This window comes from Pan troglodytes, chromosome 21 (assembly GCF_028858775.2).
Source record: "Pan troglodytes isolate AG18354 chromosome 21, NHGRI_mPanTro3-v2.0_pri, whole genome shotgun sequence".
NCBI lineage: Eukaryota > Metazoa > Chordata > Mammalia > Primates > Hominidae > Pan > Pan troglodytes.
Genome location: NC_072419.2, coordinates 12,578,272 through 12,603,882, shown reverse-complemented (window position 1 = coordinate 12,603,882; position 25,611 = coordinate 12,578,272). Strand labels below are relative to the sequence as shown.

The 25,611-nt window shown below is 38.4% G+C and overlaps 1 protein-coding gene across 6 annotated transcripts in view; it reads right to left on the bottom strand.

The window, feature by feature from the left end:
- CRLS1 (cardiolipin synthase 1) overlaps positions 1 to 25,611 on the bottom strand; it is a 34,541-nt gene that overhangs the window by 1,202 nt on the left and 7,728 nt on the right. For 5 of the 6 annotated variants that reach the window (XM_016937420.4, XM_024352173.3, XM_024352172.3 and 2 more), the window contains exons 3-7: positions 23,937 to 24,066; positions 8,046 to 8,131; positions 7,342 to 7,410; positions 4,859 to 4,950; positions 1,375 to 1,694 (exon numbers count right to left, since the gene is read on the bottom strand). In XM_016937420.4, coding sequence (XP_016792909.1) covers positions 1,610 to 1,694; positions 4,859 to 4,950; positions 7,342 to 7,410; positions 8,046 to 8,131; positions 23,937 to 24,066 — 462 coding nt within the window. In that variant the 3' untranslated portion in view covers positions 1,375 to 1,609. Of the gene's footprint in view, positions 1 to 1,374; positions 1,695 to 4,858; positions 4,951 to 7,341; positions 7,411 to 8,045; positions 8,132 to 23,936; positions 24,067 to 25,611 lie in introns of those variants that run through there. The other variant, XM_054674597.2, reaches the window with a different exon arrangement.

Genomic DNA, 25,611 nt, shown 5'->3' with positions numbered 1-25,611 from the left:
AAATTTTCGCATAGCTACTTCAAGTCCTCTCTTTTTTAAACATTACTCTTATGTGGCTCACCCGTCACTAATGCAGAGACTCACTCAGTGTGCCTCTTGGGTGGTTCAGCAGTGGGAAGTCCACCTTCAGCCTAACTACTCCTAACAATGAAGCTGTTCTCCAGAGAGCAAGAATAGCCAGCCACATGCCCCCTTCTCTGCTTTTTCAACCCCCTCCATCTGATTCAATGGCGGTGTCCCTGGCTGCAGGCTTCAGTATGCTCCAAGCCAAGCGCAGCTCAGCTGCCAGTCTGAGAACAACCAGGACCAGCAAGCCACAGAGGGACACGCTGGTGCAGAATGCCTGGCCAAGAGGCATGAGTTTTACTTACAGCCTCCCATTCTAATTTAATGCAGCTCAACACGCTGAGAATGGATAATCTCACTGCAGTATTCCGTAATAGGCGTGGATTAAAACCAGGGACAATGGGCAGCAATAGGCCATAGGTTAAGCAGCAGCAACTAGTCACCACTGGACTGTCTTCTTCTCCCCTTCCCCATATCCCACATTCTCCTAAACATGATGTACGTGTAGCAACAGTCTTTTAAAGTCAGATGGTCAGACTAATTATTTTTACAATTTAAGTGTAAGTGATGTACATGAATGGACTCTGTGAATCGGAAAACTTACGTAACAGCAGAGAATACGTCTGTTATATGGAACAACCTGAGTTGAAGGTACAATTTTTTTTCCAGCTCTTTTATTCCTTTAACTGCTTAACAAAAGAAAGAGTCTCCAAAGTTTAAAAAACCTTTGAAAAATATACAGCTTGATATTATTTACATAAAATATGAATCCAGGTTCCAATATCAAACAAACATTGCTATGTCAGAAACACAGTGGAAGGCAGGAACGTAACTCACTGCCTTTTAGGTGCAAAGACTAATAGACATGTTCTCCTATCTCGACTATCTTTGTTACCTGTTATCCTCAAACATAAATTATTAGGCACCTGAGAGGTTGGAAGACTACCGAAAATGAACTTCATACCTTCTGTATGATTATTATCTTAAAAACTTACCGCATTTTAAATCTCTTTTATAACTTCACTTCATCTACAACTAACTTCACTTTCATTATCCCAAATGATCAGGTATTAATTACATGAACTGTTAATGTATACACAGACCTAAAAATCAAACAAAAATGTATTGCCCAGTTGTGTAGGATATATATTTGAACCCCACGACATTTCCTAGTGCTTTGTGAGCAATCCAAATTTCACTTAAAAGAGAGGTGTCAACTCTGCCTATGCTCTGGACTATGTTTTTAAAAAACATACAAAAAAGACTGACAATAATTGATCTCTTATAAATTAATCAAGAAACCTAAGATTAAAAATTCTAAATTACAATTTTATTTGTATTTAAAAATACATTGGAAATTCTGCATATTCCCATGATCAACCTTATTTTCAATGCACATTACTTAAATTTTGATGACACAGTTGATTCTGACAAGTCCTTTTTCAAGATGAACACCAAAATAGGGAAACTCCTGTACATTTCCATGGGCCCTGTTCCCATTGATGTATACTGCTTCCTTACTAACAGTGAGGGATGACTTTCATCAGTCTTTTATCACCTGAACAGTCTTCCGGCCATAATGATAGTAACTATAAGCTGATGCAGCTGTGGTGAAAGCTGTAAAACACCTTTTATGGAAGAAAAGAAATAAAATGTAGTTGTCAAGTCTAAAAAATAGTAGCAACGGGAATCATAATGAATACATGCAATGAATTTAAAATGTAAAAATGAATTTAAAAAGTAAAAAGGGCTCTGTGGTGTAATTTTTCTTAACTACAAGAGTCTAAATACACTGCTTTTCTTTAAGACTTCATTTTAATTAGTAACGTCAAACAAAATTATTCTAGATCATGAGCCCTACAAATTACTACGACTAGCAACTGTCATTTTTTACTCGGGCATCCTCTAGGTGTCTTACATTCTCATTTTATTCTTACAACGAACTCATCCTCCAGAAGGACTCATCCTCCAAAGGACTTCTCCAGAAGGGGGAAATGGAAGACCCGGATAACTTGCTCAGGGCTTATCACAGAACTATGTTTGAGCCTGACTTGGTTTGAACTCTAAAGCCCACATGCTCTTTCTACTGCCCCATGCTGCTCAGGGTACCAGACTCTTATTTCCTGCAGCTTTTGAGAATTCTAAAGATATCTGAGTCATTTTAAATAAATTTCAGCTTTCTTTACCAAACTACCCTTAACCGGATTCTCCTTGAAATGACATCACCTGACACCCATGGCATGCCGAATGCCCACAGCTAGATTACTTTTTAGTGCACCCACGCACTTCTGCTTTTATTAGGTGAGGCAGAATCAAGATTCCCTTTTGTTGGATCTTGAACCTGTTCATGCCACTTTGATATTCTAAATTCATACATAAACCAATGAAATATATGTGTTAGAAAAATTGCTATTTCTAGCTGGACGCAGTGGCTCATGACTATAATCCTACCACTTTGGCAGGCCGAGGCAGGAGGATTGTTTGAGGCCAAGAGTTTGAGACCAGCCTGGGCAACATAGTGAGACCCTGTTTCTACAAAAAATAATAATACAAAAAATTAGTGGCTGGGCACGGTGGCTCACACCTGTAATCCCAGCACTTTGAGAGGCCGAGGCGGGTGGATCAACTGAGGCCAGGAGTTCGAGACCAGCCTGACCAACAAGGTGAAATCCTGCCTTTACTAAAAATACAAAAATTGGCCAGGTATGGTGCTGGGCACCTGTAATCCCAGCTACTCAGGAGGCTGAGGCAGGAGAATCGCTTGAACCCGGGTGGTAGAGGTTGCAGTGAGCTGAGATCAGGCCATTGCACTCCAGCCTGGGCAACAGAGCAAGACTCTGTCTCAAAAATAAATAAATTAATTAATTAAAAAAAAATAGCCAGGTGTGGTGGCACATGCCTGTAATCCCAGCTACTCAGGAGGCTGAAGCTGAAGGATCGCTTGAGGCCAGGAATTCAAGGTTACAGTGAGCTATGATCATGCCACTGTACTATAGGCTGGGTGACAGAGCAAGACCCTGTCTCCAAAAAAAAAGAAATAAAAAAATTTTTAATTGCTATTTCTGAAAACTACATTGGATGCTTTAGAAAGACTCAATAAAGGTGACTTGATTAAAAAAAAAAATACTGTCTCTCTCTTCATGGGTTCCTAGGGGAAAAAAAATACTGTCAAAATAAATAGACAAGATGATTGTGAAAAGACCAGGGAAAATATCGAAACAGTTCTTAGACTGCTTTGCAAATGTTTTAAGTTCTTGCATCACCTTAAAGAAGTAAAAAATGAAGATCAGAGAGGTTTGTATTATGGATGTAGTTTATCCGAGAAAGAAAAAACTCCCACTGATGGACCTACACTCAAGAAGCCTTCATCCTATATCAGAAGGTATAAGATGAACTGGGGACTGATGGACCTACACTCAAGAAGCCTTCATCCTATATCAGAAGGTATAAGATGAACTGGGGACTGATGGACCTACACTCAAGAAGCCTTCATCCTATATCAGAAGGCATAAGATGAACTGGGGACTGATGGACCTACACTCAAGAAGCCTTCATCCTATATCAGAAGGCATAAGATGAACTGGGGACTGATGGACCTACACTCAAGAAGCCTTCATCCTGTATCAGAAGGTATAAGATGAACTGGGGACTGATGGACCTACACTCAAGAAGCCTTCATCCTGTATCAGAAGGTATAAGATGAACTGGGGACTGATGGACCTACACTCAAGAAGCCTTCATCCTATATCAGAAGGTATAAGATGAACTGGGGACTGATGGACCTACACTCAAGAAGCCTTCATCCTATATCAGAAGGTATAAGATGAACTGGGGACTGATGGACCTACACTCAAGAAGCCTTCATCCTATATCAGAAGGTATAAGATGAACTGGGGACTGATGGACCTACACTCAAGAAGCCTTCATCCTATATCAGAAGGTATAAGATGAACTGGGGACTGATGGACCTACACTCAAGAAGCCTTCATCCTGTATCAGAAGGTATAAGATGAACTGGGGACTGATGGACCTACACTCAAGAAGCCTTCATCCTGTATCAGAAGGTATAAGATGAACTGGGGTAAATGTACACTTAAATATTTTAAATTAAAATAAAAAGTTTAGAGTAGTTGTCATTTTTTAAAAGACTGCCTGGCTTAACTGACTGTGATTAGCCACCACTTTCTGGTCCAGACTGTACCAAGCAAGATAATTTTAATTCTAGTTAAAATTGTGCCAAAATATAATACTCCAATGTCAATGTGACTATTTTGAACTCTGAAAGCGTGAATTTGACACACTTTTAAGATGATAAATAAGCAATTAGTATAATAAAATTCAAACTCCTCTCTCCAGTTTTCCCTCCTACAACACCCTTTTCAACAGGCTGGACTCAGCTTCCCTACCCTCTCTCCTACACTCTATCTCTTGGCTTAGGCCCTGTCTTTCACCTAGTGGTCTCCTCTCAGTCTCTTCCTACACACAATCCACTTCATGCAACAAATGCCACTTCCTTCCTGAAACTGTCCCTCTTCTTCCTACGAAGTTATCTCTTCCTCCAAAACCCTAACACATTATCAGTACCTTTTATCCCTTTTAATTGGTATGAAAGCTAACTTCTCCATCTCATACTTGGCAGGAAGCGTCTTAACAATGGTATCAATCACCAAATATAGCCACAGCTTTACCCAGTCAGTGCTCAACAAATGCTGTAAGAACAAGGTCATTCTAGGGCTATCACCATAAGTCATTCTGTTGACATTCTAAGAGAGTGATTCTAAATTTAGCTTACCATAGTATCTGAAGATAAATGCTGTCAGCATAGTTGAAAACTGGAGCTGCCAAAGAAGCTGCCACCAAGATTAACTGGACTGCTGTATTCACCTAAATAAAAAAAGAAAAAGTTCTAAGTGAATAGTGCCAACTGGATCCTATTTCAAGCTTTCAAGACAAAAGCACAGCCCATCACACTATAACATGACATACCCTCAGCATGCTTGCTGTTCATCTACACTATCCCTGCCCAATAAGCTTGCATTCACAGGTGAGCACACACAAAAGGGTCAGCTTCACTAACTGACCCATCTGTCTGCACAGCTGCCCTTAAGAGCGAGAGTAATGACAAGTGTCAGAAAATACCACTACCTTGAATTCTCACAGCAACTCAAAAATGTTACAAAATTATTTGCCTTTTTTCCAACTGCCCATTAAAATGGAATATGAAAATAACTAAGCTACCTCTTCGTGGGTAAAAGGGTAATGAGTTAGGTGACTTGCCTGCAGTCACAGCAGACAACAGAACCAAAGCTGGAACCTAGATTTCCTGGGGCCTTATCCGATGCTCCTTTCTTGCCTACCTGTCAAACCTTGTGAGGTTAGAAAATTAAAAGGCACTCATCTCAGGACAGATGCAGTGGTTCATGCCTGCAATCCCAACACTTTGGGAGGCTGAGGCAGAAGGACTACTTGAGCCCAGGAGTTTGAAACCAGCTAGTTAAAAACCAGCCAAGCATGGTGGTGTGCACCTGTACTCTCAGCTACTTGGGGGGCTGAGGTGGTAGGATATTTTGAGCCTGGGAAGTCAAGGCTGCAGTGAGCTATGATTGCGCCACTGCACTCAAGGCTGGGCAGACAGCGCAAGACCCCCTTTCAAAGAAAAAGCACTCATCTCCATAAAAGAACCTCTCTCAAGGAGGAAATGAGTAGGCTTCCCTACACTAAAAGACAGCACTGGGGAGAAAAGAAAATAGAACAAGAAATACACTGGAGACTCCCTCTATCATCATGAGAAGCATTCCATGGAAGAGTCTGTAAAGTATGAAAAAGCGAGTGAAGCAGACGAGCACCTCTGTTCTATCACCCGTTCTGCAGCCAAATGAGAAGGATTCTACTTCATTTAAAAAATAAATAATAGCCAGGCGCAGTGGCTCACGCCTGTAAGCCCAGCACTTTGGGAGGCCGAGATGGGTGGATCACCTGAGGTCAGGAGTTTGAGACCAGTCTGACCAACATGGTGAAACCCCGTCTCTACTAAAAAATACAAAAAAAAATTAGCTGGGCGTGGTGGCGCATGCCTGTAATCTCAGCTACTTGGGAGATTGAGGCAGGAGAATCGCTTGAACCTGGGAGGAGGAGGTTGCAGTGAGCCAAGATCGTGTCATTGCACTCCAGCCTGGGCAACAAGAGCAAAAATTCATCTATAAAAAATAATAAAATAAAATAAAATTAAATTAAATTAAAATAAATTGAAATAAATTAAAATAAAATATAAAATAAAATAAAATGTAAATTTTATCCTAAGGGCTTCCTATAAGAGTTTAAGACACTTGTCCCCGTACCTCTTTAAGCACTTTCCATGTAACGCTACACTCAAATTGCCATACAATATAAATACAAGTCACTTGAAGCCAAACAAACAAACAAAAAACAACAAAAAAACCCCAAACCCTATGCATGTAGGTGAAAGTCCACCCCAGGGAGTTCTGTATAGAAGCAACCACCCTTCTCTCCTAAAAATGATGGGCATTCTTAACCTGTTAAATCCTTGGCATTAAAGATGGGACAAAAGAATGAACTGAGAAAACTTATCAAAACTACTAGAAAAACAAATATGGCTTGAGAGTTAGACTGGCATATACTTATTGCCCTGAATGCTCGGGAAAACAGAATGGACAACTAAGAGTAGCAGTTGTTTATTAGTGAACAAAACTTTTTCCTATTTTCCTATCCCTTTCCACTTAACTATCAATCCTGAAAATGAACAGCCATTTGGTATTTTCACCACAGGGAAGGAGGGAGTGAAACCACCAGGGACTCTTCATAATCTGTGAAGCTGAATTAAGAAGCAGTTACAGCCAAGCTTGGTGGCTCACTCCTGTAATCCCAATAATTTGGGAACCCAAGGCAGGAGGATTGCTTGAAGCCAGGAGTTCCATACCAGCCTGGGCAACAAAGTAAGACCTTGTCTCAAAAAAAAAAAAAAAAAAAAAAAAGGAACAATTACATTTCAATTCCCTTTCCCTAAACAGTGGCCCAATTACCTCATTCAGAGCTTAAACTCTCAGACCACCAACTCAAGGCACAACATGTGTAAGGATGATCCAAAAAACACGGAGGACAAACTAGGTTAAAACTGCCTGCCCAACGCCACTCTCCAGCCTCTACACTCAATGCATTTAAATTTGTCTCATTTTCAGCTGCTCTTGACTGAGGTTTATATCCTGTATAATAAAAATTTACAAAGGAGTAACTTCAAAGAACATTGCATTCTCTTACCTTGCTGATGAATGTTGGTTTTAACCTAGCAGTGGCATAGCAAGGATTGAAATACTTGGCAAGTGTTCGCTGGCAGAGGACCAAAAAAGATAAAGTAATTAACTTATTGTTTAAAATAACACATTTTTATTTAAAATAGACATTTTGTTATTATACTTAGGTAACAACATAACTTTATAAATCATACATTCAATATATACTGAAAATTGTTTTAAAAAATGTACAGATTTTTCAATTGCTGTAAAATTCGAACACAATACCTATCATATAGTTTGCTTTATAAAATTTTACTAAACTCAAAATTCCCTTATTCACTATTTTCTTTTTTGAATTAAAAAATAAAATGAACAAAATACTGCTCTATTTTCAGTAGATTGGGAGCCAAAAGAGGTTAATATGCTATGCGTATGTGTTCAAGTATTTATAGAGCCTGTGAATAAATATGCAAACAAACCATCCCATGTTCATACAACTGTGATTTTTAAAACCAATTCTAGACTATCCATGGTAGAGGTTAAATTAGACAATATGGCCTGGACCTATATGAAACACCTTTAAAGAATCTGCTTCTAGGGATAGGGGCTGGCTAGTCTGGGTTTCACGTGCCATCAATTGAAAAGACGTTGACGCAAAAAAAATGTCTTTTTGCTTTTTCGTTAAATCATATATAATGCTAAAAGAATACTTTTTGGAAACAAACTCACTGGTGTTGGAAGAGTTCGGTATCTGACATAAAAAACAGCAGCAATCAACATTACATCTCTCGAAATGATCATGTAAGTAAGTGGAACTGAAAATCAAACATAAAATAATTTTAACTGGGATTCTGAAGAGTACTAATATGCATTATGAATACAATAATATGTCATTCAGCCTTACCACAAACTGCTGTTTTCACAAATAGAAATTTTATAATGAACACCTATCGATGGTTTAGGGTCCCCTATAGCAAACTACTGATTTTTATATTCTTCTTTAACCCGCCCTCAAAACAAAGTGAAGTACAGACTATGGCTTTGAAGTCTGTATCTGCCTTTCAGTATGCTGATCTTCTCATCTGTTTGTGTTTTTTTCTTGCATGTTTTTAAGCTATTAGTCCGCAGTTATCAGCATCAGCTCTACTCAGCGCTATCTCCTCCTTTGCTACTTCGAAGCTCTGCACATTTGAAAAAAGACCACCATACTCAGAATTACATGAAAAGAGATTATAAAGAGGTGGAGAAGGATGTGGGAGGCCTCAAACTCTTCTGAAATCTCAGGAGCTTTGATTGCTTGTTCTGCATTTTAGACTATTCTCTGAAGAGTAAAATTTGCTGTTATGTGCAACTAGTAGAGAAACAGAATTTTTTTTTTTTGAGACAGAGCCTTGCTTTGTTGCCCAGGCTGGAGTGCAGTGGCACGGTATCGGCTCACTGCAGCCTTGACCTCCTGGGCTCAATGCAATCCTCCCACCTCACCCTCCCAAGTAGCTGGGAGCACAGATGCATGCCACCATGCCTAATTTTTGTATTTTTGTAGAGAAGGGATTTCACCATGTTGTCCTGGCTGGTCTAAAACTCCTGAGCTCAAGCGATCTACCTGCCTCAGCCTCCCAAAATGCTGGGATTACATGCATGAGCCACTGTGCCCAGCGTGAAATATTTTATACTTATCCAGCCAGTTCCTTCCCAGGGATTGCTGTTTTTCTCCCTGCCCATTCAATGAATGCAACTTGTCAATATTTTTGTCATCATTCCTCAGATTTTACACCATGGTCCCAGAGCCATAGCCAATAGAAGGATATTTTAAAATAAATACCCAAGGAACCCCTATTTCCTTACTGAATGGGAATGAGATGGCAGAGAACTTGCTTCACTTTATATCCTTCCGCACCACAGAAAGTTTTTAACTGTGAACATATCTTTTATAAGAAAAAAAAATTATTATTTTTAAAAAGGGGGGGAAAAAAACCTGAGTTCAAACACTCGGTTCAAACAGTATCCAAACTATTTCAAATAAATAAAGATAAAAATAAAAAGGATCATGAACATCCCTTCCAAAATACTTTCAAACAAATCTTTTATGAATTATTGGAGGCTATACTTATGGTCCTCTCCAGTTTTGACATTCAATTGGCTCTGCAATCTGAAGAAAATCTCTAGTTACAGATTTAAAATTTAAATCTCTGCTGTTATAAGCTATGATGTACATGTTGATCCTTGGCCTAGTCCTTGATGGATAATACTATTCCAAAGAAAAAATGCTTATCCACTCAAGTCACGGCATTTGGAGCAAACAAGATGTGGCTATATGAGCCAAGCATGAAAACAGTGAGTCATAATTTTTAGGAACATTTTTGTACCGGTAAACAAACTTTTCTGTAGCAATCATTAGCTGGCAAAATCTAACAACAATCATACTTTTAAAATGCAGCAAACCTGCACGGTGGCTCATGCCTGTAATCCCAGCACCTTGGGAGGCCAAGGCAGGCAGATCACCTGAGGTCAGGAGTTCAAGATCAGCCTGACCAACACGGAGAAACCCCATCTCTACTAAAAATACAAAATTAGCCAGGTGTGGTGGCATGCCTGTAATCCCAGCTATTTGGGAGGCTGAGGCAGGAGAATCGCTTGCCAGGAGGCAGAGGCTGCAGCAAGCCAAGATCGTGCCATTGCACTCCAGCCTGGGCAACAAGAGTGAAACTCTGTCTTTAAAAAAAAAAAAAAAAAAAAAAAAAAAAGGCAGCAAATCCATGCAAATTAAAATCTATGTATAGTATGCATGGAAGAACATGCAAGACTGCATTTAACCAGGAATGTAGGCCTATGAAATTCAGACTATGTTTGGGTCAGTGCATTAGGTTCCAACCCAACAGTGTGACCTAACAATTAGCATCTCTGGACTCAGTTTACCATCTGTAACCATCTGGTAGGGGAAAGAGCTATTAAAAAAAAAAAAATCAAGGGTTCCCCAAACTGACTGCCCATCCAAAAGTCACCTTGAGAGAGCTCAGTAAAAGCCTAGATGAAAGCTCTCCTCTGGGTGACTCCTATGCACAGCAAGGCTAGAACATTTCTGCACCAGGTGGTCTCAAAGGCCTCAGCCAACTGAAGGATATGGGCTCCTACTGTGGTTAAAAAATGTTATCAAATTTCCTGGCTTTCTCTCTTGGCCTCCTCTTCTCTTCTAGAGTTAAAACAGTTTTCATTTTGCCTACTAGAGTAAGAAAGTGATGGGCAGGACAGTGTAAAATGTGTCAAGGATTTCTCCAGGTTTTCCTCCCTACTTGCTAACTCTGAAACATGGGTAATATTTGCAATGATATTTCCAGTGTCTGTAAGTAAAATTTTATTAGAACACATTCATACTCACTAATTTAAATATTTTCTGTGGCTGCTTTCACACTACAACAGCAGAGCTGAGTAGCTGTAACAGAGATCACATAGCCCACAAAGCCAGACATCATGGACAAGTTTTATTAGCATTAAAGGGAAATAGTTCATAAAATCGTTTACATATTAAAAATGGTTAACATCAACACTATAGGTTTTTACACTGAAAACGGTAAACTTAACAGAATATTCTAGAAATTGACTTAAACCAGAAATAAGAATTTACCAGATGGTAAACCAGAAACAATATAATAATACAAAATATAATAATACAAAATAAATAAAATAATAAAAATAAAATAATACAAAAATGTGGCAGAACAAATACACACAGATCTAAGTTCAGTGGACATAAATCTAAGTAGAAATTACCTTGGATTTGCCTTCGAAGCACTCTCTAATCAACATATAAGCCAAAGAATCTGTTTTCATCCTTCTCCCCCTCCCATAAAAAGACCAAAAAGAATAGCAGAATGATTTATTATTCTAGCGAAGGAAGAAAGCAAAAAAATTTCTTGATCTCCAATCCTGCAGAAGATATTTCTTACTCTTAGAGAAACAAAGCTATTAAAATGAAGGTAGATGTGACTTTTAAAAAATGCAGCATAAAAGTAGGAACATGCAAGACTGCATATATGCATCATTCTACTTTCCAAAACTCTCCTAAAATGACAGTAAAGAAATGAAAGGATATAAAAACACAAAGAGAATAAGTAGAGGAGACAGATTTCAAAGTTTTAACCAGGCTTATTAGTAATAAGGTGAGAAGAGCCAAAACCTAAGTCCTTTAGAAAGGAATTCCCACAAGAGAAACTCAGAAGTCCATATAAAGAGCAGTTAGATCCCCGCCCCAAGCGTTCCCTAACACCTTACTGCTAGGGCTGTGGCCCCCTGTGGCTAAGCGTGATTTTTACATTTTTTAATGATTGGGGGGAAAAAAAGTCAGAAGACCAGTATTTCAAGACACATGAAAATGCTATGAAATTCAATTTCCAGGCTGGGCGGGGTGGCTCACACCTGTAATCCCAGCACTTTGGGAGGCTGAGGCAGGCAGATCACTTGAGGCCAAGAGTTTGAGACCAGCCTGGCCAACATGGCAAAACCCCATCTTTACTAAAAATACAAAAATTAGCTCGGCATGGTGGTGCATGCCTGTAATCCCAGCTACTCAGGAGGCTGAAGCACGAGAATCACTTATTGAAAGTTATTGGGAGGCAGAGGTTGCAGTGAGCCAAGACTGCGCCACTGCATTCCAGCCTGGGTGACAGTGTGAGACCCTGTCTAAAAAACAAACAAACAAACAAACAAAAACAGGCATGGTGGCCCACGCCTGTAATCCCAGCACTTTGGGAGGCCGAGGCAGGTGGATCACCTGAGGTCAGGAGTTCGAGACCAGCCTGGTCAACATGGTAAAACCCTGTCTCTACTAAAAATACAAAAAATTAGCCAGGCATGGTGGTGGGTGGCTGTAATCCCAGCTACTCGGGAGGCTGAAGCAGGAGAATCACTTGAACCCGGGAGGCGGGGGTTGCAGTGAGCCGAGATAGCGCCATTGCACACCAGCCTAGGTGACAGAGCGAAACTCCGTCTCAAAAAAAAAAAAAAATTCAGTTTCCAGTGTCTATAAGTAAAATTTTATTGGAATACATTCACACTCACCTGTATATTTTCTATGGCTGCTTTCACGCTACAATAGCAAAGCTGAGTGGTTGTGACAGAGATCACATTACCCACAAAGCAGGAAATAGTTACTATCTGGCCCTTTCCAGGAAAAGTTACCAACCCCAACTCCACATGTTACTCTCTGAACCAAGGGGCACTGGAGTGCAGTAGGGATCAAGCGAAGGTCTACATACCGAACACTGAGATCCCAGCCTCCTCCCACAGCTTAGCTCCCAAAACCCTGGTGGGAAGGCATTTATACTTCCCAAGCAGCAGATGGAGAGCTAGGATCTACAGAATAGACTTAAAGATACTGAGAATTCAGGCCCTGCACCCAGTGCCTACGGAGCTCCCAATGAACTTTTCATGCCTCATTCAAATATAAGTTAGCAGCCAAGGATCACCATACATTTCAATAAAGTCTCCATCACAAAAGAGAGGCCGAAACAAACAAAAAATAGAATCTGAAGGAAACAGACCCAATATAGAGGTTTTTAAATAAATAAATAAATACAAGCATACCTCAGAGACATTGAAGGCTCTGTTCCAGACCACCGCAACAAAGCTAATACTGCAGTAAAGTGAGTTGCACGAATTTTTCAGTTTCCCAGTGCATATGAAAGTTATGTCTACACTATAATCCATTTTGTGTACGGTAGTAGCACTGTCTAAATATATATATATATACACACACACACACACACACAAACACACACACCACATGCTAACAATCATCTGAGCCTTTAATGAGTCATAATCTTTTTGCTAGTAGAGGATCTTACCTCAATGTTGACAGCTGCTGACTGATCAGCGTGGTGGTTGCTGAAGGCTGGGGTGGCTGTGGCAATTTCTTAAAATAAGACAACAATCAAGTTTGCCACATAAATTGACTCTGCCTTTCATAAAAGATTTCTCTGTACCATGCAATGCTATTTGATAGCATTTTACCCACAGAAGAACTTCCTTCAAAATTGAAGTTAATTCTTTCAAGCCCTGCAGCGGCCTTATCCACTAAGTCTGTGTAATATTTTAAATCCTCTGTTGTCATTTCAATAGTGTTCACAACATCTTCACCAGGAGTATATTTCATCTCTAGAAACCTCTTTAAAAAGCAACTCAGGTAATTTTTATCAAGAGATTGCAGCAATTCACTCACATCCTCAGGCTCCACTTCTAATTCTAGCTATCTTACTATTTCTACCACATCTGCAGTGACTTCCTCCACTAGTCTTGAACCCCTCAAATCATCCATGTGGGTTGGAATCAACTTCTTCCAAAAATCCAGTTAATGGTGATATTTTGACTTTCTCCCATGAATTACCAATATTCTTAATGGCATCTAGAATGGTGAATCCTTTCTAGAAGGTTTTCAATTTACTTTGCCCAGATCCATCAGAGGAATCACACTATCTATGTCACCTATAGCCTTGGGGAATGTATTTCTTAAATAGTAAGACTTGAAAGTCAAAATGACAAGGACTGAAGAATGGATGTGTTAGTAGGTATGAAAACAACATTAATTTTCTTGTATATCTCCATCAGAGCTCTTGGGTGACCAGGTGTGTTGTCAATGAACAGTAACATTTTTAAAGGAATCTTTTTTTTCTGAGCAGTAGGTCTCAATTGTAGGCTTAAAATATTCAGTACATCATGTTGTAAACAGATGTGCTGTCATTCGTGCTTTGCTATTCCATTTCTAGAGCACAGGCAGAGTAGATTTAGCATAATGCTTAAGGGCCCTACAATTTTCAGAATGATAAATTAGCACTGGCTTCAACTTAAACTCACTGGCTTCATTGGCCTCTAGCAAGAGAATCAGCCTGTTCTTTCAAGCCCATGCACTGACCTCTCTCTACCTATGAAAGCTTTAGAGGGCATCTTCTTCCAATAGAAGGGTGTTTTGTCTCCATTGAAAATCTGTTTTTAGTGTAGCCACCCTCATCATTAGCTAGATTTTCTGTATAACTTGCTGCAGCTTCCCCACTAGTGCCTGCTGCTTCATCTTGCACTTCCATGTTATGGAGATGGCTTTTTTCCTTAAACTGCACAAACCAAGGTTGGCTAGCTTCCAACTTTTCTTCTGCAACTTCTTCACCTCTCTGTGCCTTCAAGGAATGGAAGAGACTTAGGGCCTTGATCTATTATAGATTAGGCTTTGGCTTAAGGACATGTTTTGGCTGACTTGATCTTCTATTCAGACCATTCAGACTTTCTTTCCATAAGCAATAAGGCTGTTTTGCTTACTTAACATTTGTGTGTTCACTGGAGTAACAATTTTAATTTCCTTCAAGAACTTTTCCTATGCATTCACAACTTGGCTAGCTATTTGGCACAACAGGCCTAGCTTTCAGCCTCTCTCAGCTTTCGAAATGCCCTCCTCACTAAGCTTAATAATTTCTAGCTTTTGATTTAAAGTAAGAGACATGTAACTTCTTCCTTTCACATTGCAGGGTTATTAATTGGTCTAATTTCAATATTATTGTGTCTCAGGGAATAGGGAGGCCTGAGGAGAGGGAGAGTGATAGGGGACCCACAGATTGGTGGAGCAGTCAGAACATACACAACATTAATCGATTAAGTTCACTCTTGATTAACAGGATTTTGGAAGAAGTTGATTCCAACCCTCATGGATGACTCTGACGGGTTCACTGCATCCCAAAGCAATTAGACAGTAACATCAGAGTTCGCTGATCACAGATCACCATAACAGATTTAATAATGACGAAATCTGGAATACTGGCAGAATTATTATAACGTGACACAGAGACCAGGTTCTGTGGCTCATGCCTGTAATCCCAGCACTTTGAAAGGCTGAGGTGGGAGGATCACTTAAGCCCAGGAGTTCGAGAGCAGCTTGGGCAACATAGGGAAACCCCATCTCTATAAAAAAATTTAAAACTTAGCTGGGTGTGTGGTGGTGTACATCTGTAGTCTCAGCTACTCAAGAAGCGCAGGCAAGAGGATCCCTTGAGCCCAAGAGGTCAAGGCCGCAGTGAGGCATAATTACACCACTGCATTCCAGCCTGGGTGACAGAGCAAGACCCTGTCTCAGGAAAAAAAAAAATGTGACAGAGAGGCAAAATGAGCACATATGTTAGAAAAATGGTGCTGACAGACTTGTGGACATAGGATTCAAGGACATAACCTTGAATCTGTAAAAAATGTCACTTTGCAAAGTGCAATAAAGTGAAATGCAATAAAAATGAGGTATGTGCATGTATGTATAGATATCCTGAATGACATTCATCCACGATATAAGAACTTTTTTTTTTTAACGAAGACAACATGAGCTCTTGAAAAATTCAAAATGAGAGCCAAAAAAAGTCAACGGAAGGTGGGGAATGGTAATGTTGGGGGAATCTTTCGGAAGAAAAAAAAAAAAAACAAAGATTTTTAAAAGAAAATCTGAAAGATAAAAAGAGACTCAATCCATGAAGCTCAGTTATGATGGGGTGACAGTAGCTAAAGCCCAGAGCCCTCGAAGTTGGGCTCTGATAAACCACCTTCTAGCTTGCAGCTAAGATATGAATGACTATTCCCACAGGGTTGGGAGAAAAGATGGGCCAAAGTAAAACAGGACTCCCAGGATTGTCTCATCACCTGGTGGTCTATGTGGTCCCAGACTGTTAGCATTCCTAGGCACCTGGTAGAACAAAAAAATCTTCTCTGGTGAGTAATGCCTTGTTCATAAGAATCAAATATTCCTCCAAATTATTTTTCAAAGAATGTATCTAAACAGAAAAAAAATAACAAAGAATTAAAATACCATGAGTAAGAATCAACACAAACAGTGAACAAATGAAAGAGACTACCAAAAGATGTAAGATTTTTGAATCATCAGAGTCTATAAAACAACTCATGTTCAAGGGGATAAAAGTCAATACTGAAAACTTCAGCATGGAACTAAAAACCATAAAAGACGACTTAGCAAGTCCAAAAAAGAATAAAATAGAAGTTCTATAGTTAGAGAATACAATAAAGTAAGATTAAATAGATTTGGTACAGCTACAGAGACAGGTAATGAAATGAAAAATAGTAAACCCATTAGTACAGCCAGAATGGAGCTCAAAAAGATAAAATGAGCTAACACAGAAAAAACCCACTGAGATGTAATGGATATGGGGAGAACGTCTAACATAGGTATACTGTAGCCCCAAAAGAAAAGAAAGAATACACAACAACAACATTTAAAGAGATTGTGGCTGAGAATTTTCTAGCACTGACTTCAAGATATAATGCACAGATTGAAAAGTCCAATAAATCCCAAGCAGAATAAAACAGAAACTTGTAACAAGAAATATTATTGTGAAACTGAGAAAAACAAAACACAAAGAAAATCTTAAAAATAGCCACAAGAAAGCAAAATTGCCTTCAAAAAAAGCAACATGGCCGGGTGCAGTGGCTCTTGCCCGTAATCAGAGCGCTTTGGAAGGCCAAGGTGGGTGGATTGCTTGAGCTCAAAAGTTCAAGACCAGCCTGGGCAACAGGCAAAACTCCATCTCTAAAAACCATATAAAAATGAGATGGGCATGGTGGCACACACCTGTAGTCCCAGCTACTCAGAAGGCTGAGGTAGGAGGACTGCTTGAGCCCGGGAGGCAGAGAATGCAGTGAGCCGAGATCATACCACTGCACTCCAGCCTGGGTGACAGAGCAAGACCCTGTCTTGAAAAAAAAAAAAAAAAAAAGCAATGGATTAACAGCTGATTTCTTATTATCAACAATGGAAGAAGATGACTGAGCAATACCTTAAACATGCTAAGAAAAACTAATACCAACTTGGAATTCTATACATAACAAAAATATTCTTCAAGAATAAAGGCAAAATAAAAACATTTTCAGAGAAAAAGAATTTACCAGTACACCTACATTAAAAAGAATTCCAAAAGAACATACTTCAGACAAAAGGAAAATGATCTCAGATGGGAGGTCTAAAATACATCAAACAAGACAGACTAGCAAAAAGTAATAAATATGAAGATAAATTTAAATGAACATTGTATAAACAATATCTGTGAGTTTAAGAAATACATAAAAGTATGACAACAGTAGCCTAAGCTGAGAGAAATAATTGGAGTTCAAGAATTCTAAGGTGCCTCCCATGCCCAGAATGAGTACAGAATTATTAAGATCGTATTTTTATAAAGATAAATGTTTTAACTTGGAGGAAAACTGGATGGAAACTGTGTAAAACTTTCAAACTAGTAGAGTGAAAGAAAATATAATTTAAAAATACTAAAAAGGACAAAACATATGTGCCAAATAAAATACTTCAAGTAAAATAAAAGACTGAATGAAACATCTATCAATCACAATAAATATTAATGGGTTAAATGCTTCTGTTAAAAGACTATATGGGTTAAGACAAAATGGGTTTTATTTAAAATATGTTATTTACATATATATTTACATAAATATGTTATTTACAAGTGATATCTAAAAAGATGCAGAAATGTAGAAGGTAAAACATTTATCATGCAAACACTACCAAAAGCAAGCCAGCAGAGCTTAAGAGCCCACAAAATATATTTTAAGGTAAAAATCATTACTACAGCTATAGAGGGTCACTTCATAACAAAACATTCACTTCACCAAGAAGACGTAACAATTCTAATTCATATTCACTTTAACAACATAACTTCAAGACACACAAAGCAGGCCGGGTGCAGAGGCTCACACCCATAATCCCAGCACTTTGGGAGGCCGAGGCGGGCAGATCACTTGAGGTCTGGGGTTCAAGACCAGCCTGGCCAACATGGTGAAACCCCGTCTCTACTAACAATACAAAAATTAGCAGGGCATGGTGGCACGCACCTGTAATTCCAGCTAGTCAGGAGACTGAGGTAGGAGAATCACTTGGACCCAGGTGGCAGAGGCTGCAGTGAGCCGAGATGGTGCCATGGGACTCTAGCCTGGGAGACAGAGCGAGACTCCGTCTCAAAAAAAAAAAAAAAAAAAAAAAGATACAAAACAAAATCACAACTACAGAGACAAATACTGGAGAACTAGACACACAGTAGGAAACTCTAACTGCCGAACAAACCAAAAGCAAAAGAACAGTCAGTGAAGAAACAGAAGACTTAAAAAGCAGGATTAGGCCGGGTGCGGTGGCTCACGCCTGTAATCCCAGCACTTCGGGAGGCAGAGGAGGGCAGATCATGAGGTCAGGAGATCGAGACCATCCTGGCTAACACAGTGAAACCCCGCCTCTACTAAAAAAAAAAAAAAATACAAAAAATTGGCTGGGCGTGGTGGCGGGCACCTGTAGTCCCAGCTACTCGGGAGGCTGAGGTAGGAGAATGGCGTGAACCCGGGAGGCAGAGCTTGCAGTGAGCCAAGATTGCACCACTGCACTCCAGCCTGGGCGACAGAGCAAGACTCCGTCTCAAAAAAAAAAAAAGCAGGATTAAAAACTTGATCTAATAGACCTATGAAGAACATCATACCCAAGAACTGCAGAATATACATTCATTTCAATTCATTTCAAGTATTCATGGAATATTTATAAAATCTGACAGTAGTGGGCTGAAAGGCTGAAATCACAGAGCATGTTCTCTGAACACAAGGTTATTATGACTGAAATTGTTAACAAAAAGATAACTAAAAAAATCCCCACAAAAATGGCAACAAATTAAGATATATTTATTTTTAACCTAACAGGTCAACGAAAGAATAATAATGGAAATAGGAAAATATTGTATACTGGACAATGACACACTAAAACCAACATAGGAGATGCAATGAAAGTGACACTTAGAGGAACATATACAGTCTTATATGCAATCTTTAGAAAAGAAAAGCTGAAAAACAAGTTAGGTATCCACTTACAGCTGCACTGCTCAAAACACACACTAGACTATGAAGGCGTATAGGAAAAAAATTCTCATTAATTTATTGATTACATGTTAAAATGACAATATTTTTGATATAGTGGATTACATAAAATATATCAATTTTCATGTTTCCTTTTTTAAAAACTACTAAAAATTTTTAATTACATAAGAATCTTCATTTTATTTCTAGACAGAATTGATCTAAAGAATTTAGAGCCAGGAATGGTGGCTCACACCTGTAATCCCAGCACTTTGAGAGGTAGAGGCACCTAAGGTCAGGATCACTTCAGGATCACCTGAGGTCAGGAGTTCGAGGCCAGCCTGGCCAACATGGTGAAACTCCGTCTCTACTAAAAATACAAAAAAACTAGCCAAGTATGGTGGCACACACCTGTAATCCTAGCTACTCAGGAGGCTGAGGCAGGAGAATCACATGAACCCAGGAGGCAGAGGTTGCAGTGAGCTGAGATCATGCCACTGCACTCAAAAAAAAAAAAAAAAAAAAAAGAATTTAGAAAAAGAACAGCAAAGAAAACCTGAAGAAGAAAAAAAATAAAACAGCAAGATGTAATGAAGTAGTAAACAACAGATCAGAGAGGCTTGACAAAACCCAAAGCTGATTCTTTGAAAAGATTCATAAAACTGACAAACCTCTGGCAAAAAAGATGAAAAAAAAAAAAAAAAAAAGGGACAAAAAATAATCAAGAGGAAAAGGAGGACATTACTACATATCCTACAGACATCAAAAGGTTAATGAGAGCTATTCTGGGCCCACTCCCTATAGGGTAGCCCTGCTCCACAAGGAGTAGTAAGTAAATAAATAAAGTTAATGAGAATACCATAAACACCGTATGATACATTTTTTATAATGTAGACCAAATGGACAAATTCCTAGAAAAACATCACAACTTAAAAACTGGTCAAAAGGTGTAATATGGAGTGAGTTGGTTGAAGGTTAAAAAAAAAGATGTACTTTAAACCTGAATCATCCCGTAACAATTAAAGAAAATGAATTACCTATTTTAAAACTCTGCCCTAAAGAAAACTCCAGGCCTCAACGGCTTTAACAAATTCTACCAAACATTTAAGTAGAAATATTCATAATCAAACATCTTCCAAGAATGGAAGAAAAAAAAAAGTCCCCAATTCATTTTATGAGGCTAGTTATAAATTTGATATGAAAACCTAACAAGAATATATGAAGAATTCCAAGCCAATCTCATGAATTAAAATTTGAAATCTTCCACAAAATATTAGCAAGCCAAATCCAGCAATCTCTTCATAATATATCATGGCAATGTTGGATTTATACCAGGAATTGCAGCTTGTTTTAACATTAGAACTAATATTGCATTAATATGTGTAATTCACCACACATGAACAGCTAAAGGGAAAAATGATATGACCATAGGAATACACAAAAGGAGTTTGATAAAATTTAATATCCAGGCCAGGGGTGGTGGCTTATGCTTATAATCCCAGAACTTTGGGAGGCCAAGAGTTCAAGATCAGCATGAGCAACATAGCAAAACCGCATCTCTACAAAAAACACAAAAAAATTCAGTACTCAATTGTGAGAAAAACTCTTAAACTCCCAACAGAAGTGAACTTCTTAACTTGAAAAAGGATACTGACAAAAACCAACAGCAAACATCATCTTTAATAGTGAAACGCTAAAGGCTTTTCTATGAGGTTGGGAATAAGACATTGACACCACTCCTTGCCAACACTGTACTACTCAGTGCAGTAAGGCAAGTAAAAGAAACAAAGGGTAAAAGGACTGGAAAAGAAGAAATACGTTGTCATTAATTACATACAAGACATAAATAAGCATGTAAAAAATCCAAGCGAATTTATATGTATATTGTTAGAATACGAGTTAGCAAGTTTCGCTAGACATAACAATCAACGTTAGAAACAGTACTGATTTTTTCATATCAACATGGAGTTATAAGAAAATAATTTTTTTTTTTTTTTTTTTTTTTTTTTTGAGGCCAGAGTCTCACTCCATCACTCGGGCTGGAGTGCAGTGGTATAATCTCGGCTCATTGCAACCTCTGCCTCCCAGGTTCAAGATAGTCTCATGCCTCAGCCTCCTGAGTAGCTGGGATTACAGGCACGTGCCACCACATATGGCTAATTTTTGTATTTTTAGTAGACAGGGTTTCGCCATGTTGGCCAGGCTACTCTTGAACTCCTAATCTCAAGTGATCCGCCCACCTCAGCCCCCCAAAGTGCTGCGATTACAGGGGTAAGCAATTGTGCCCGGCCAGAAAATGAAATTTAAAAGCTACCATTTATAAAAGCACCAAGAACTATCATGTACTTAGGAATAAGTCTAACAAAAGTGTTTATTATCTTTCTGGAGAGAACTATAAAACTTTGAGAGATATTAAAGCAGACCTCAATAGAGTAGATACTGGATTGGAAGATTTAACATTGTAAAGATGCAAATTCCTCCAAACAGATCATAAGTTCATTGCAATCCCAATCAAAATCCAAACAGATTTTTCTCTGGAAAATTGCTGATTCTTAGAAAAGTTGATTCTAAAATTTGTAACAAATGGAAACAAATGGAAAGGGCTAAGAATGTCCAAGGTGGAAGGACTCACTCTACTGGATATCAAGACTTTTAGCAAAGCAATAAGAAGAATGCCACTGATGCAAAGACAGACAAACAATGGGGAAGAAAACAACTTAGAAATTACCTTGCACTGAGTCTGAAAAATACAAATTTTTCTATAAAAAGTGCTAGGATAACTGGGTAGCCATATAAGCATTAGAAAATGAATTAAGAGAGATAACTTTTTAAAGAAAACATCAATTAGGAATCACATTTTCTTAAAATCCTAAAAGCTTTCCAATGCTAAACACAATCCCATGTAAAGGAAAAGGTATCCAAATGATAAGAGACTGCTCCGTAGCAAGTTGGAATCTCCAAGTCTATGGAAGAGGGTCTTCACAATTCTGAATTAAAATCATCTGCAATTTAAAAATTATGCCTCCAGCCTGGGCAACGTGGTAAAACCCTATATCTACAAAAAGTACAAATATTAGCCAGGCGTGGTGATGCACATGGTGGTAGGTTCTTGGGAGGCTGAGGTCAGAGGACTGCTTGAGCTGGGAGGTTAAGGCTGCAATGAGCTGAGATTGCACCACTGCACTCCAGCCTGGGTCACAGAGTGAGACCCTGTCTCAAAAAGAAAAAAAAAAGAAAAAAACATAAAAGATAAAAAAAAGTGATGCCTACTGTCAATCATGTATGGAAGACAAAATAGAGACATTGAGATGTCTAAGACCTCTAAAAATCTGGCTGCCACACTCCATCCTTCTACAGAAAACAACTGGAGAAAAGGAGTAACTTAAAGCAAAGGAAGACATGGGAGCCTGGAAAAACAGACTCAACACAGAAGAAAGAAAATGGAAACTCTTAAGATTGCCAGTGAAGGGAAGTCTCAGCTTGGAAAGCAACCTACACCAATCATATAAGTAAAACTCACGGCAACATTACCCATAATTCCAAAAAACCTGGAAACAATTTCTATGTTCAATAGCAAAATGACTGGCCAACCTTTGTAAAATACTACATCAAAATACAATGTAACTTTGAAAAAATGGCAGGGGCCAAGCAAGGTGATTCAAGCCTATAGTCCCATCACTTTGGGAGGCCGAGGTGGGAGGATCACTTGATCCCAGAAGTTCGAGACCAGCCTAGGCAAGAAAACTCTCACACACACACACACACACACACCCCCCACACACACACCACCATTCCCCAATCACATACACACCTCAATTCTAACTTTCAAAGAAGCACATAAAAGTAAACATTAGTCCAATTTATTTTTTATTTTGGTACGAGAACTTAGAAGACTAAAAATCAGAAAGAAAAATAATTTCCAGTTGGGGGAGACTAGACTGAAATGCCACTATACTTCTTTCTACCAAGTGTCAATAATAACATGATACCGAGGGACCATGTGGCAGCTTCTTTGTTCTCAGATACAATTTCTTTCTTTCTTCCTTTTTTTTCCTTTTCCTAAACCTCAAAAATGCAAACTCTTAGACTGACAGTGAAGGGAAGTCCTAGTGTGATCAGATATGATTCCTAGCTCTTGGGAAAAAAACAGTTTAACTTGGTCTGAGGGAGAAAAACTGAGAAATACAACTGAAGAAGAAAGTGAACAATCAGAAAAGCACATGCAAAATACAAAGCAAAAAAATCATGAAATCTTATCAGAAAAAGTATTCATATAATGTACAAACTATATATATGATTTAAAAATTGCGTAATAGGGTCTACATAATGTGAAATTTTATAGACATCTTCAGAATTTCAGAGTTCTCACTTATGATTAAACGATATTAATAAAGATAATAAACGTAGGAAACCTAAATTGCTTTTGAAAAGCTAGGCACTAAAAATACATAATGTATCACCAAAAAATTTCAGAGTAATATGAATTGGCACTGTGAAATATTTATTCAATTTTAATTTTAAACAATCTTACTAGGAAAGCAACTGATTTTACTAGTAAAACAAGGACATAAATTCTAAAATCCACAAGTAGTTTGACAAAACAGTTCAACAGTTTAAAATCAGGGAAACAGTTTAAAGCTGAAAACTATATTTTTGGAACAAAAATTATTTGTCTCTCAAGAGAAATCCTAAGCTGACTAATGTCATTCTTCCCTGTGCTATTCCAAAGTATGCATGACGCGTTCTTACCTGGAATAAGATCTGCATAGGTCAAGCTAACATATAAGATACTGATAAGTATTTTATCAGCAAGTGGATCAAGAGCACTTCCCAAAGCTGATCTTTGATTGGCCCAGTTTCGAGCAATAAATCCATCCAACTGAAAATAGAAGTTTTTTTTTTATATATATAAATGTCATAACAGGAACAAAGCAGATATTCTGAAGCTTAAGATATACCAGAATAACAATTATACTCTCATAAAATGTTAACAAAATGTCTTCTGTTTCTTATCCCCAAACATTCTCATTCTTTCACTGGTATACATTTCGCTTTTAAATTAGCAACTGGTCTTAAAATAAATGCACATTTATTTTCTTTCCCCCTCAAGCCCTTCTGGTTATTTCTCGGTATTTTCACAAGGCCCCTTTGTGGGATGAACCCAAATACACATTTAGAGATACGGTTAGTGATGTATTTACAGCTATAAAGAACCCAAAGAAAACTCAAAGAAAGCATGAACGGCAGAGCCTGGACTAGGATAATATAATCCAACTCTGTTAAAACTTACCATTTTTCTGTTTTTCAACTCATTTTGCTCAATACCACTGTTTATTCCATATTCTGACTGTATCTGCATTACCTACATTTGAATAGAAAACTCAATCCTCTCTACCTGGCCTAGTTAAAATTCTGATACTTAAATTATTTATTTTTATATTATTGTGATTAAAAATAAACTATTTAAAGCATAAGTCACATCTAGTTGCCAGTGGGCCAAATGGGGCCTGTAAGCTGGTTCTGTTTGACCTATCAGAGCTTCTAAAAACTGTAATTAGTTATCAACATGTAAGTATTCAATTCTTCCCATAAAAACCCAGGTCTCCATCCTAACTTGAGAAGGGAGCGGTCTGGCCACTCTGGGGCCACAAAATGGACTGAAATCAAGTACTATCTATTCACATTAAACAAGGCAGATATTTTCTGGTTTATCCAAGTCCCTTCCTGGCTTTTACTCATTTAACTTCAAGTTTCAACAAATGTTTGAGTTCTCTAATACTATTTCTAAGGGGAAAAAAGATTAATTTAGATGCAATTAATCATGGTTTATTTTAAAGAACAAGTAAGTTGTCCATATCTCAAGTATTCCAATGAGTTAGAGGAGACAGCGGTAGTCCAGGACCGTGGCAAAAAAAAAAAATGTGGTCTTTGTAGCAGAACAGAAGCTGTTCAAGTCCTGGCTCTGCCACTTAGTAGCTGTGTGATCTTGGATAAGTTATTTGGCCTGACTAAGCCTTGGTTTCCTCATCTGTAAAACAGAGATAAATTACCTACCTCAAAGGGGTGGTTGTCTTCAGCACACAATGTGATTAATACTTGTTCAGCACTCAGCACTTAGTAAATCCTCAAAAAAAGCAGTTACTAGCTATTACTATTGCAACTGAAAAAAATCTATTTCCTTCTTAAGCATACGAACAGAAAAGTACCTAGCCTGGGGAGCTGGGACCTTGGAAGATAAGGTTTAGTTCAGTTTCTGACCTCAGGGAACTTAACCTTTCACTTTTTCGCCATCATCACCCTCTCATCTTCACTATTCCTCTAACCCACACTAGATTCCAAGGTCATCAACATCATTCCTTTATAAACATCTGTAACTCCCCTTCACTCCACTCTCCTTCAACACTGCTTAAAAGCAACTCTCCAT